Source organism: Triturus cristatus, chromosome 9 (assembly GCF_964204655.1).
Source record: "Triturus cristatus chromosome 9, aTriCri1.1, whole genome shotgun sequence".
In the NCBI taxonomy this organism is placed as follows: Eukaryota; Metazoa; Chordata; class Amphibia; order Caudata; family Salamandridae; genus Triturus; species Triturus cristatus.
Window position 1 is genome coordinate 1,132,182,225 of NC_140592.1, and position 13,492 is coordinate 1,132,195,716.

Consider the following 13,492-nt stretch of genomic DNA (forward strand, 5'->3'; position numbering starts at 1 on the left):
GTACGAGATGAATGCTCAACGCCATGCCCAATCCTTGCTGGAGTGCCCCAGGGATCAATCCTAGGACCATTCCTCTTTAACATATTCACAAACGGCATCCCCACGTACCTAAAAAAGACCGATCTGGCTCTTTACGCCGATGATGCAGAAGTCATCTCCCAATCCTTCAGCGAACAGGAAGTGGCTAAGAACCTTGAGGCATCACTCAGCAGACTCTCCGAATGGTACAGCGACTGGCAGATCACCCTGAACACTAGCAAAACCACAGCAACACTATTCACCAGGAAGCTGAACAGAAAACACCCAGCGATCCTCCTCAATGGGGATGAGATCAAATGGGAAAATAGCAGCTCCTACCTGGGGGTGACTCTGGACTCTAAACTCACATGGAGAGACCACATAGAGAAGACCTGCCAGAAAGCAGCAACAAAACTGTCTGCACTATACCCACTCCTGAAGACCAAGTCGATGCCCTTGCAGAGCAAGGTGCGAGTAATCACCGCAATAATTCGACCAACCATGACGTACGCTGCACCAGTTTGGAGTGGCTGCCGCCCGCAGCTTCGGAAAGACCTGCAGAGACTACAGAGCAGGGCCTTACGGATTGCAGCAGGTGCTCCACTCTTCACAAGAACAGCAGACCTCCACAGAGACCTAGGCGTTGAGATGTTGGACGACCATCTCCGCAAACTCAACAGGACATTCTACAAAGGACTGGATCAAAAAGACAACCCACTGATTAGGAAACTTGCAGACATTTCTACAAACCCATTTGACCGCTACCCGAGGCCCATCGAAGCGCTAAACTTGTGAAACTGAAACAGCAACACAGCATCCAGAAACCCATCACTGCCTGAGGGCAAATCGCCCCGGCAGGTACCCAAAACTCATCACTGTCAGAAGGCAACCGCCGCGGCAGCCATCAAAAGCTCATCACCGCCAGAAGACATTTGGCAGACGAATACAAGACTCTGCGACTAAACTTGTTGACACTTCCGCAAACCATATTGACCGCAACCTGCGGCCGTTCACAGCGCTGACCTTGTGATCCAACCTCAACTGTGACAAAGCGTCACACATCAATAAGACAAACGAAACAGCGACTAAAAAACTCAAAATGAATGTGGAGTAATGAGGCTATCGCCTCGGTATCCAAAAACTCACCGCTGTCAGATGGAATCTGACAGGCGAAAACAAGACACACTGACGAGGTGAGGCGTGCGTAATTGTGGATGCGAACCTGTCGCATCAGAGCTTCCTGTTTCCTGGCTGCTACGAAGACGCGTGGACGCGTCTTTTTCTGGAGGCTTGAATCACCCGCGGTTCCTCCGGTGATTCCGGTCACGGCTCGTTGGTTGTTTCCTTCCGGCTGCTGCTAGACGGAAGACGAGCCTTGGCAAAAGTCACGTCATTTTCCTACGGGGACCGACTGAAGAGGGACGTTTGTTCTGCTTCCCTCCTGGGCGTCCAGCGCCACAAAGAACTTTGCCTGGCTTCCCGCACGCTCACAAGTAGGAGTGGAGTAGTGCTCAGGCTGACAGTTAATGACTCTCGGCGCTTTGTTGTCTCTTTGCGCTCCACAGGAGGAGCAGGATATTTCTGTATTGTTTCTTTGCGCTCCACAGGAGGAGCTGGATATGGTTTCTTAGGCAGGAGTAGCTCTCATTTTCAGGAGCCATTTCAAGTCTTGCTTGACTATTTTGCGACTGCAATTCCGTTGGGTTTGCTACAAGCTCCAGAAGCAGGAGCTGGGATACCTTAGTTGTTTTTTCTTATGACCTTTCAAGTTTGGGAAAGGAACAGTGGAATTCACAGTGACTGATTAACTGGGGATTACACACGCTGGCCGTTGTTACTCATTTGAGACCATATCTGCTCTAGTAACTCTTAAAGTCTCTTTGGAGGAGTAGGACTGTTAGGAGTGATTACCGCTTTTTCTGAATTATGGAAAAGCCGATGGTATGGTGTGACATTTATGGTAATTAAACTACCCTAGCGAGAATTTATGAGAGTAGTGTTGCATGCCTTTGTATCTCATGGTATTGTTCTTTGTATTTCAGAATCTACTCCCCGCTGTTCCATTCCTATCCTTTCCTCACTTGATCACCCTAATACTCTGAGCAGTAATTGTAGGAGTTGGGGGTATCATAGGGTGGACCCCTTATTGCGTCGCACAAATCCTGAGGAGTACCCGTCTTCGGACAGGATCGTTACAGAATAAACCATCAATTACCGCGGTTATTGCAACAAAAATAGGCACATGCCTCGGTTGGCGGTAGGTCGCATTATTTCTGGTAGCCCCATTCCCTCTGTTCACTGCTGATGCACTGATTATCTTTTAATGAGTCTATATCTTACCTCTAGCATGATCCCACACACACTTTCAGAAGTGGGTCGAAATATTTTTCTCTTATCTGTAATCTCGTCAGAGAAGCCAACAACTGAATGGGAACTCCCATATCACTCCTCTGAGCTGGTCTACTACACTGGTGCACAGCAGGAGGACTACAGGCTTCACTGACTTCAACCAATCAGCATTTACCAACAGCGGCTCATATTCTGAAAATCCTCAGATAATTGTACATTACATCGAGAGGTGCAGAGGGAAAACTAGCCATTAGAGGCAGCCTTCTGATGCCAAACACATTTCCTCAGACAGAAATGTTACTGTGGAGAAGCTTTGAGGTATAAGCACTTCTTTTTGGAGGGACCTGTACTCCCTGCCATTGTTTTCCTTTCCTTGGCTGGCTATCTTCTAACATCAGACCTGTGTGAACGTGGTCTTTAACATGGTCTTGTGGCTATGTCCCTAAGATGAGCTGTGAAACAGAACACACCTGCCACAGAAATCGGAATGTATCCTATCAATCAATCAATCAATAAATTTGTATAGTGCGCTACTCACCCGGAGGGTCTCAAGGCGCTGGGGGGGGGGGGGGGGGGGGGGGGAGGGGAGGAGTCCGCTACTGCTCGAACAGCCAGGTCTTGAGTTGCTTCCTGAAGGAGAGGTGGTCTTGGGTGAGTCGGAGGTGGATGGGGAGGGAATTCCAGGTCTTGGCTGTCAGGTAGGAGAAGGATCTTCCTCCCATGGTGGCTCTTCGGATGCGTGGAACGGCGGCAAGGGCGTGGTTGGTCGATCGTAGTTGGCGGGTGGGAGTGTAGAAGGTCAGGCGGTTGTTGAGGTCCCTGGGGCCTATGTCATGGAGGGCTTTGTGTGCGTGGGTGAGGAGGCAGAACGGGATTCTTTTGCTGACGGGGAGCCAGTGCAGGTCTCTCAGGTGTCCGGAGATGTGGCTGTGGCGGGGGATGTCCAGCATGAGTCGTGCGGAGGCGTTCTGGATGCGTTGGAGTCTTTTCTGCAGTTTGGCTGTGGTTCCGGTGTAGATGGTGTTTCCGTAGTCTAGTCGGCTGGTGACAAGTGCCTGGGTGACCGTCTTCCTGGTTTCGGTGGGGATCCATCTGAAGATCTTTCGGAGCATGCGTAGGATGTTGAAGCATGAAGACGAGACGGCGTTGACTTGTCTGGTCATCGACAGGGAGGAGTCCAGGATGAAGCCCAGGTTGCGCGCGTGGTCCGTTGGTTTGGGTGCGCTGCCTAGGGCCGGGGGCCACCAGGAGTCGTCCCAGGCTGATGGTGTTGATCCAAGGATGAGGACTTCCATCTTGTCTGAGTTCAGTTTCAGGCGGCTGTTCTTCATCCACTCGGCTACTTCTTTCATCCCTTCGTGAAGGTTAGTTCTGGCGGTGGCGGGGTCGCTGGTGAGGGAGAAGATCAGCTGGGTGTCGTCGGCGTAGGAGATGATGTTGAGGCTGTGTTGGCGTGCGATGGCTGCGAGGGGGCTCATGTACACGTTGAAGAGGGTGGGGCTGAGTGAACCTTGTGGTACGCCGCAGATGACTTCGGTGGCCTCCGATCTGAACGGGGGGAGGCGGACTCTCTGGGTTCTTCCGGCGAGGAACGAGATGATCCACTCCAGTGCCTTTTCTTGGATTCCGACGTTGCTGAGGCGTTGAACCAGGGTGGCAGACAGTATCGAACGCTGCGGAGAGGTCCAGGAGGATGAGGGCCGCTGTTTCCCCGTTGTCGAGCAGGGTTCGGATGTCGTCAGTGGCTGCGATGAGGGCGGTCTCGGTGCTGAGATTGGCTCGGAAGCCGGACTGTGAGTGGTCGAGGGATCTGTTCGTCTCGAGGAAGGCGGCCAGCTGTCTGTTGACGGTCTTCTCGATGACTGTGGCAGGAAACGGGAGCAGCGAGATGGGGCGGTAGTTCTTGAGGTCGGTGGGGTCTGCCGATGGTTTCTTCAGGAGGGCGCTGAGTTCGGCGTGCTTCCAGCTCTCCGGGAAGGTGGCGGTGTTGAAGGAGCAGTTGATGATGTCCCGGAGTTGGGGTGCGATGACGGAGTCGGCCTTGTTGAAGACGTGGTGAGGGCATGGGTCGGTTGGTGATCCGGAGTGGATGGTGTTCATCGTCCGGATGGTGTCTTCGGTGTTGACTGGGGTCCAGTTGCGGAGGGTGGTGGTGGGGGGCGTTGGTTCTGTGGTTGGGTGCGTGGTCTGTTCGCCGAAGCTGTTGTGTATGTCTGCGATCTTGTTGTGGAAGAACGTGGCGAGTGAGTCGCAGAGGTCTTGTGATGGAGTGATGTCGTTTTTTCCGGCGCTGGGGTTGGAGAGCTCTTTGACGATGCTGAAGAGCTCCTTGCTGTTGTGTGCGTTGTTGTCTAATCGTTCCTTGAGTGCTGTCTTCTTGGTGGTGTGGATCAGCTGGTGGTGTTTGCGGGTGGCGTGCTTGAGGGTGGTCATGTTGTCTGTGGTCGGGTTCTTTCGCCAGGCTTTCTCGAGGGTGCGGCAGTTCTTGGAGTTCTTGAGGTCGTCGTTGAACCACGGGGCTTTCTTGCTTCCGGGCCTGCTGGGATGGGTTTTCAGGGGTGCGAGGTCGTCGGCGCAGTTGATGATCCATTGTGCGAGGTTGTGGGCTGCTTGGTTGGGGTCCGTTGATCTGGCGGGAGGGTTTTGGTTCAGTGACGCGGTGAGCTGGTCGGTGGCGATCTTGTTCCAGTTCCTGCGGGGAACCTGTTGCGGGAGGTGGTGAGTTGTGTTCTTTCTGAAACTGAAGTGGACGCAGCTGTGGTCTGTCCAGTGAAGTCCGGTTGAGTGGCTGAAGGAGATGTGCTTGCTGGAAGTGAAGACTGGGTCAAGCGTGTGTCTGGCGTAGTGGGTGGTGGTGTTCACCAGTTGCTTGAGTCCGAGGTTAGCGAGGTTGTCCAGTAGGGTGGTGGTGTTGTTGTCGTTCTCCAGGTGGAAGTTGAGATCCCCTAGGAGGATGTAGTCGGCGGAGGGGTGGGCGTGTGAGCTGATGAAGTCTGCGATGTCTTCGCTGAATTGTGTGCGGGGTCCTGGGGGTCTGTAGATGAGGGTGTCTCTGAGTGTGGTCTTGGGGTCGGTGTGTATCTGGAAGTGAAGATGTTCGGCGGCTGTGAGGGTGTCTTCGGAGTTAGACGAGATGCGGATGGTGTTTTTGTGGACGATGGCAATGCCTCCTCCAGTCTAGTTGGCACGGTCCCTCCGGATGATCTTGTAGCCGTCCGGGATGGCTATGGCGATGTCGGGTGATGAGGAGGCGTTCATCCAGGTCTCCGTGAGGAAGGCGACGTCCGGGGATGTGGTGTCGAGCAGGTTCCATAGTTCCACGGCGTGTCTGGGGACGGAGCGGGTGTTGAGCAGGATGCACTTCAGGTGGTTGCTGTAGGTGCTTGGCTTGACGGGTGTGGGTGGGTTGCGGGTCCGGATGCAGGTGAATTTGCAGGATTGGCAGGTGAATGGTCCGTGGGTGCGTCCTAGGGTGGCTTGGTGGCATATGGGGAAGCATCCGGTGTTGAGTGCGCTGAGGGTGGCGGCGTCGTACGTCCGGCGGGTGGGATGGCATCTGCGGGGGCCAGGGGGTCTGGCGCTGGGCGCGGTCCAGGCGCGGACGGGCGCAGACGGGCTAGCCTTTGGCGCGCCTTCGGCGCGCATAGGGCGCGCCCGCTGCGCGCACGCGCAGACTCTGCCATAAGTGGAGAGTGGAGGGGGCGGAGCGAGGGAGGAGCAGCTGGGAGGCAGGAGCGGGGTGGCGAGTGGGGAGGGGAGCGATGCGAGGAGAGGCTGAAGGAGCGGGGGTGGGGCCGCGGGGGAGCAGCGGCAGGGAGCGGGGAGGGTCAGCGGGAGCACGGAGAGGAGAGGACCGGAATTCAATCAAGGGCACAACAGTGGACAGGGGGCACAACAGCACGGAGAGAGCAAAAGCAATCAGGGGCACGGAGAGAGCAGAATACAATCCGGGGCAACAGCACGGAGAGAACAGAATTACAATCAGGCACAGTAGTGAAACCAGGGGGGGGAACAGGGGCACAACGGCACGTAGAGAGCAGAGTACAATCAAGGGCACGGAGAGAGCAGAATACAATCAGGGGCAACAGTCAGGGGCACAAGCACGGAGAGAACAGAATACTATCACAGAATACAGGCAAAGCAAACAAAAGTTACTAGCGGTGGCGGCAGTGGCGGCGGCAACGGGGACTGGGCACACGCAGGTGGGCCACGCGGCGGGTGGAGCGACCGGCACTGACCAGCTCAGGTCAGGTCACAGCTCCCCGCCTTGTGGACCCCACCTAAGTACTCAGTGGAGGGAGGAGCAGCTGGGAGGCGGGAGCGGGGTGGCGAGTGGGGAGGGGAGCGATGCGAGGAGAGGCTGAAGGAGCGGGGGTGGGGCCGCGGGGGAGCAGCGGCAGGGAGCGGGGAGCGGGGTGGGTCAGCGGGAGCACGGAGAGGAGAGGACCGGAATTCAATCAAGGGCACAACAGTGGATAGGGGGCACAACAGCACGGAGAGAGCAAAAGCAATCAGGGGCACGGAGAGAGCAGAATACAATCAGGGGCAACAGCACGGAGAAGGTTCTACTCCAGAGCGAGAAAACTCAGTGGGTTAACACACTCACTGCAGAGATGTGTGTAAAGTATTGGTACAATAACATACGACGGGAGAGAGAACAATAACCGTGGTAATTGATGGTTTATTCTGTAACGATCCTGTCCGAAGACGGGTACTCCTCAGGATTCGTGCGACGCAATAAGGGGTCCACCCCATGACTACACCATCCTCCCTAGGAATAGATGAATCTCAGCCGGTTACAGTCCGAGAACTACTGCAAAGTATAAAGGGGCAACAGCCCCTGCCTTCTATTCCAGCAGATAAACGGGTTGATGCCCCTACTGCATTGAGGTCTACTTGTACTCTGTATTTCGCAGGTTCCAGCCCTAGTCCAAATACCTCCTCTTAGTAGTGGCATCATAAGCACTAACTCAGCAGAGTCCTAGGTTTTAAAAGAGGAAGCTTCAAAAAATAAACTTTACTTCTAAAAGGCACCAGCGTCTCACTCAAAACATCTCCCAATTCATCCACCAATAGACATCTGTGCCCGGCACCAGAAGTGCGCTTTTCACTACAGGAAACAGTCAGGGCTACTGCCAACTCTTGGGTGGTCAAAGAATGGAGAATCCTCTACCGTGCTGGTCATAACCTTCAAAAGATTGCAGCAAGGACACTGCAGGGCATTTAGGTACGGTGGTACAAATAACCAATCAGGAATCGGTCTCTGGGCGAAACATCTGTACATGTAGCTTGACAAGTGAAGCAACTTTTATTTACACCCATGCTGTGCAGGTAACAAATGTGTGTAGGAGAACAACTTCAGTTTGCACTGCACACCAGTACTCACATGCATAGCGATGCTTTGAGCGCAGCACAGGTATACTGGAGCGGTGCCTACTGACAAAAAAATGGTGCTGTTGCTCCAGCTCCCTGGACACTCCCAGCACCAAAACCACCTGCAGAGCTCAGAGTCTTGTCCATCATAACTATTCACTGACAGCAATTGTCAGTGTAATGATTTCTAGTCTCTCCCTGCAAATTGGCCGCAGCTTGCTTTGTGGAAACTGATAACCAAGCTATTTGGAATTCGCTATTACAGGTCATTTTTGTTGTCTCTTTGGAATGTTGGGCATACAAGTGGAATACAAAAAAAAACTCATTTTGTGGCAATTCAGTTTTAGAAAAACAAAATAAAAAGCTACCATTTTTCCTATGCCGGAACACATAAATGGTTCAAGGAGTACGCGGAACAGATCAATTTCTTTACAGTACAAGATTTCTGAAGAATTCTGTGCAGTTGAATATTTCAAAAATGCCACAACCTTGAGCTCTGCAGCCGATCAATACCCTCGCTCTAACTCTCCCGACTACCACGGTTTTCAGACCAAATGCTTCTGGAAAACCCTTTCCTCCCAGGCATGTATGCGTTTGCTTCGTTTCCTTGACCTTCTCAACAATATGAGAAAACTCCAAATCTACTACATGGGCATTTTCTCAGACATGCTGTATAAAAGGAGGCATGGTAACATGGTTGGACACTGAATTAGTAATGCTATTTATTTAAATAGCCAACTCTAGCTGCATGTAATACTTTGTGCACTTTTGGAATAGAAAGTCAAGGGAGAGGAAGCTACCGCAGATTCCAGATGGAGGAGCATAACATGCTCTCTAGCAAAAATGGACAGCATGCACCATAACTAGCTATCCTGTTAGGTCTATGTAATTCTCCACTAAGCACTTTGAAGTGAATAAAAAAAGGTACGATGCTGTCTCTGTATATGGTATGCCCACTAAGTGGTTATACCGTGCACACAGTCCAAGGGTTCCCCAAAACTTTATAGCGCTCAATGTAAAACCCAAAGTGCTCCATTAGTGGTAGTGTGGGCAAGCAGCCTTAGGCCTAACACAGAGGTGTGCAAGACATTTATTGTACAACATTGATCAATAAGGGACACGACTCAAAAAGTAAATCCACACCAATTTTATAAAAATAAGCTTGGTTTGTATTTCATTTTAAGACCAAGATCTTTGCAATTAGGGAAGTATGTTATTATATAGAACTCCTTTTCGAATCAGTTAAATGTTATTCTATGGGGAATACAATACTGCGGTTTAACAGGTACGTACTACACTTACAAATCCCGTCTTCGGGCCCAAAGGTCAGCAAGGATCAAGGGTGAGGCGAGTACCAAACGTACAACACCAGCGGCGCAGGGGCAGCCGGGTGCAGGGTGCAAAATCCGCATCGGGCGGGAAATGCTTTTCAAGGGAGTTTCTTCTTTTGACAAACAGGCTACGTGTGTCGTACCAAAGGTTGCAAGAGGAAGACCAACGGCTGCAGAGGTCAGTAGAGGTGTAGGGGTTGAAGGGGCAATGTCGGCTCAACTCATCAAAGCCTAGGGGTTTCAGGTGCAGGGGTGTCTTTTGACGTCCGAGTCTCCTTACCGGAGCAGGTCGCAGGCAGGGTGAGCATCTGGGTGCAGGCGTGTCGTGGAGGTCAGGAGCGGTCAGCCAATGCTGGACTCGAGGGCAGGATCACTGATGAGATTTCACTTGGCAGGTGGGCCACTCAGACTCGACCCGTGGGCGTCGGGTGAAGAATGACCAGGGATTGCGGTTCTAGCTGGATCCAGAGCCCTTTGAGTCATTTTCTTCTGGACAGGTCTGCTGTCCACGGGAGATTGGAATCTTTTTCAAAGGCAGCAGTCATCCCAGGGTTTTCAGAAGTCGCTGGCTGTAACACAGGTAGCAGGTTCGCAGAAGTTGGAGACAGACAGGTAGGGCTGGGGCCAAGGCAGTTGTCGTCTTCAGTATTTTCTGCGGGGGTGTCTTCTTACTTCTTGGATCATCGCAGATCTAGTTTCTAGGTCTGGGGAAGCCACCAATATACTAAAATTTGGGACTTTTTAGGAGACTAGCCGGTATGGCCAATGGGCACCTTACCTGGGGTGACTACAATCTCTATCGTGCCAGCCGCCTCTTTTAATTTTCAGCACCAGTGAGATAAACGAAAGTATGAATATAGTGGATATGTTGGAGTTGATCTGCGGCTAACGGAACAGGTCAGAGAAGAAGAAAAGGAGCTTTGATAGTTAATCTCTAAAATTCCACTGAGTCAACTGTAACTGAAAGTAACAAAAGAAGGTACAAGCTTTGCTTGATTGACAATCATATTATTCCTCTGTATCATATTTGGCTAGCCTTACATAGGACCATATAAAACTGCCAGAGATGCTCCACTTTCTAAAATGCCTCCCAGAATAGAGCGCCCTCTTTTGTTTGAATCGGTTTCACTGGAGTTTACTCATGTAGTCGGCGTGCTAATCTTGTCCTGCTTTTATTACTAAACTCATCGGAGCCCATCTTCAGATGGAAGAGAATAATCTCTACCCCGCTTCTGAAGATCAGACTAATTCGGACCCTCACACATCTGTTTGCCTGTAATGTGTAGGTGGAAGTGTTTCAGTATATCTTTACTCTCCTTCCTTACGTTCTTTCTGTAACCTTTCCAAAAAAGACCTTACCTGCAGCCCCACTGCCTCGCTGGACTTCTTGCTCCACTGATGGCACAGGCTCCCAGCCTCCACTGCGGTAAATTCTGAAGCTGCTCTCATACATAAGAGCAGCTTCAGGATTGGCAGGAGCGCCGAGGATTTGCGCTCCCAGGTAGACTGTGAGCCTGCGCTTTTTTGTCTCCATCACAGCAACGCAGCTGGGTCGGAGAGAGCTTCAGTGCACATGACCTGAGACGGCGGGCCAAACCGTCATGCGCACTGATAGTAGTGCCCACCCCTACCCGTCGGTGCCTATCATCCCCCTAGCCCCGCCGCCAATACTGGGCCTGGAAACGGAATAAAACGATAATCAACCAGTAGGCGAGTCGATGCCCCAGCCATGCAGAGACCTATGCCAGTGATACTGTAAGCTCTTGCAACTCCACTAGCTATGCTAGAGAAACCTTCTTAGCACTTGGGAAATCACCAAGTGCCAGCCTCCGCACACTCTGGATTGCCCTGCAGAGATTTGAGTCGCTTTAACGTGCCACTTCCAAAAACGCTAGTATCATTCTCTAAAGTATCAGCTACACAGCCCAATAACAACGTACACAAACAAGCAATGATGGAATCTTTTCTTGTAAAAGCGAGCTCCGTCGGCGCATTGGGACGCATGGGACACAAACATACACAATCTGACAACAAAGACTGACATGCATGCGCCTCGAGACCCAACATACGCAGTTCATCATTTTAGTGGTATATTCAATACCGTTAAGTTCGGCTCCCTCCTAACTCATCTTAGAGCACTTAGCCGTCCCCCCTCCCCATTCTCAAAAAAAGACAGTAGAAACTCTGGCTACAGCCCTCAGAAGGAGCGGGGGTCCCTTCCTCACACCACATCTTGCCGAGATGGATACTGGGCAGAAGCCCCCAGGTGGGCCGCCATACAACCGACAATATTAGTTAGGCCCCGTTTGGGCGATGCTATGCGGCTTATAGAATGATAGAGAATGTTGCAGTAGATATGAAAATACACGGATGCCATAGCTTCGCTGCCCCGCTGAGACAGTAGATGTAAGAACCGGCTGTAGTTGCTGGCACGTTTCATTGACGCCATGAACTGTGGTAGTCCTTGACTGGCATACAGATGGGGATATGCACCATACATCGCTCCGAGTGCAAGATGCAACTAAATGATGCATATTTATTTCTGTGTTATGTTGAAAAATGAATGAAGACTTACTGTGACAAAACAATAAATAACAGTGATCTCTGTACTTTATTTGCTACAAAAATTAAGTTATCAATAACAACGCTGGCTTAACTTTTATTATTGATACTTGATTAAATGAATTTACCCAGATTTTCAATGGGTCGAAAAAAAATATTGGGTGTGATAGCACTGCCCATAAAGCAGGTGGGTCTTATGTTCCTTTTCAAATGCATCGTACAGGTAAAGAAAAAAAAGATTCGGCTCTTCACACAGGTACTAAAACTATACTATAAAATTCCTCCTGGTGTACAACTCCTCCCTTCTCCACCTCCCTTTCTGGACCCCGCCCCCCAGCTTAACACTTAGGGCCTAATTATGATGTCGGTCGGTCAGCTTCCGACCGCTGGTCGGACTTCCTTCCTCACCTTTGAAGACTTTATTCTCCATATTGATCATAAACTTGACAAAGAAGCTCATGTGGTCTTTGAAGGTTGCACCCATTTAAAATAGGAACCATTAATCCTCAAGCCCCACACATACAGGGGTGTGGAATTGTATAAGATAAATACTTGTCCAAAGGACAGAATGCTTTGGAAATCTACTTGGCCCATTTGGTGCTGAGCACTGAGGTGACAATTTAGAGCACTGTTCCCAATGTATCATATATGTGATACTGCCATCTTGTATTATGTCCGAGGTTTCTCTCAATATGGAATATTCCTAATTATATCAGACTCTGAAAATATTACGCTTCCATTGAGGTCAGACCTTTGATGAGTCACCAGCTCTGTTAATGAATGGGTTCTGTTTAGGGCAGCTTTTTGATCATAGTAGGGCTCTAAGTACACCCGCACGTTTACTATGCCCGAGTTCTGATTACAGCAGAGTTCAAGATATATCATTGTAGTAACTGTACCAATGCTCTCATAATTTCTCAAGTTTCTGAGGAAGCATTTTGGGAATTGCTCCGGCAAATTTGCTTTTAAGCATTAACTGGGTTTATCAAAATTCTACTGTAAATCAACCCAGATTATATTTGCTCTCCAGTGCTTATGTTGCCAACTGAGCATTAATGAGAACACTCTGACTGACCTCCACAATGTGTAATTCACTGGAAAATCATTTGTCTTTTTTCCTGTGCATCAGTTCCCATGATTGTCACAACATACCAAGCACACTCCTCTCTCTCAAAGGCATTCCGTGGTACTGTAAATTAGCAGGCAGAGTACTGTGCTGCTGGGGTGTGGTGGGGGTGGGCGAGTCTACTTGTGCAGGTAAACAAAACAGAGGAAATTTTGTTGACTTTGACCCCAAACACTAAGTCACAGACTTTGGGAGATAGGGATTACACATCCCCGAGTGTGTGGGTATTCACAACCGCATGATGGAGAACTCACACAATGGTGTTCTACAACATAAAATCCTGATTAGAAAAAAATTAATCGGGTCTCGAGAAGTACATTGGGTAACAGTCCCTGAAGTATTTAAGGACTTCTTGATTATAAACAATGACTAAATCTGAATCAATAATGAATACTTGAGTTACGGCGGAGTGATGGACAAGCTGGGTGGATATTACCTGACAGTAAGCATGGTTTCCCAAAGCTTTGTGTGCTTCATCAATGACGAGACATTTGATCTGAGATGCAGGACAGGCTCCGCGGGTAAGGTCATTCACCATCACTTGCGGCGTTAAGAAAAACACTTTGCGGTTCAGCCAGATCTCTTTCCGATTAATGGCCTGGGTAGTACCTGCAAAGTACAGTAAACACAATAACTCACAAGAGGATTTTTGACATTCTCTGTGTCTGAGCACAGGTGGTATCACAGTGTTTGTAAATCTCAAGACATGGATTACGTGCTAGCATAAGTACAA

At 50.3% G+C, this 13,492-nt stretch overlaps 1 protein-coding gene across 2 annotated transcripts in view; it reads right to left on the reverse strand.

Moving 5' to 3' along the window:
- Window positions 1-13,492, reverse strand: part of FANCM (FA complementation group M) — a 797,274-nt gene that overhangs the window by 722,878 nt on the left and 60,904 nt on the right. For both annotated transcript variants that reach the window (XM_085627037.1, XM_085627038.1), the window contains exon 2: window positions 13,196-13,368. In XM_085627037.1, the coding sequence (XP_085483163.1) occupies window positions 13,196-13,368 (173 nt within the window). The remainder of the gene's footprint in view (window positions 1-13,195; window positions 13,369-13,492) is intronic.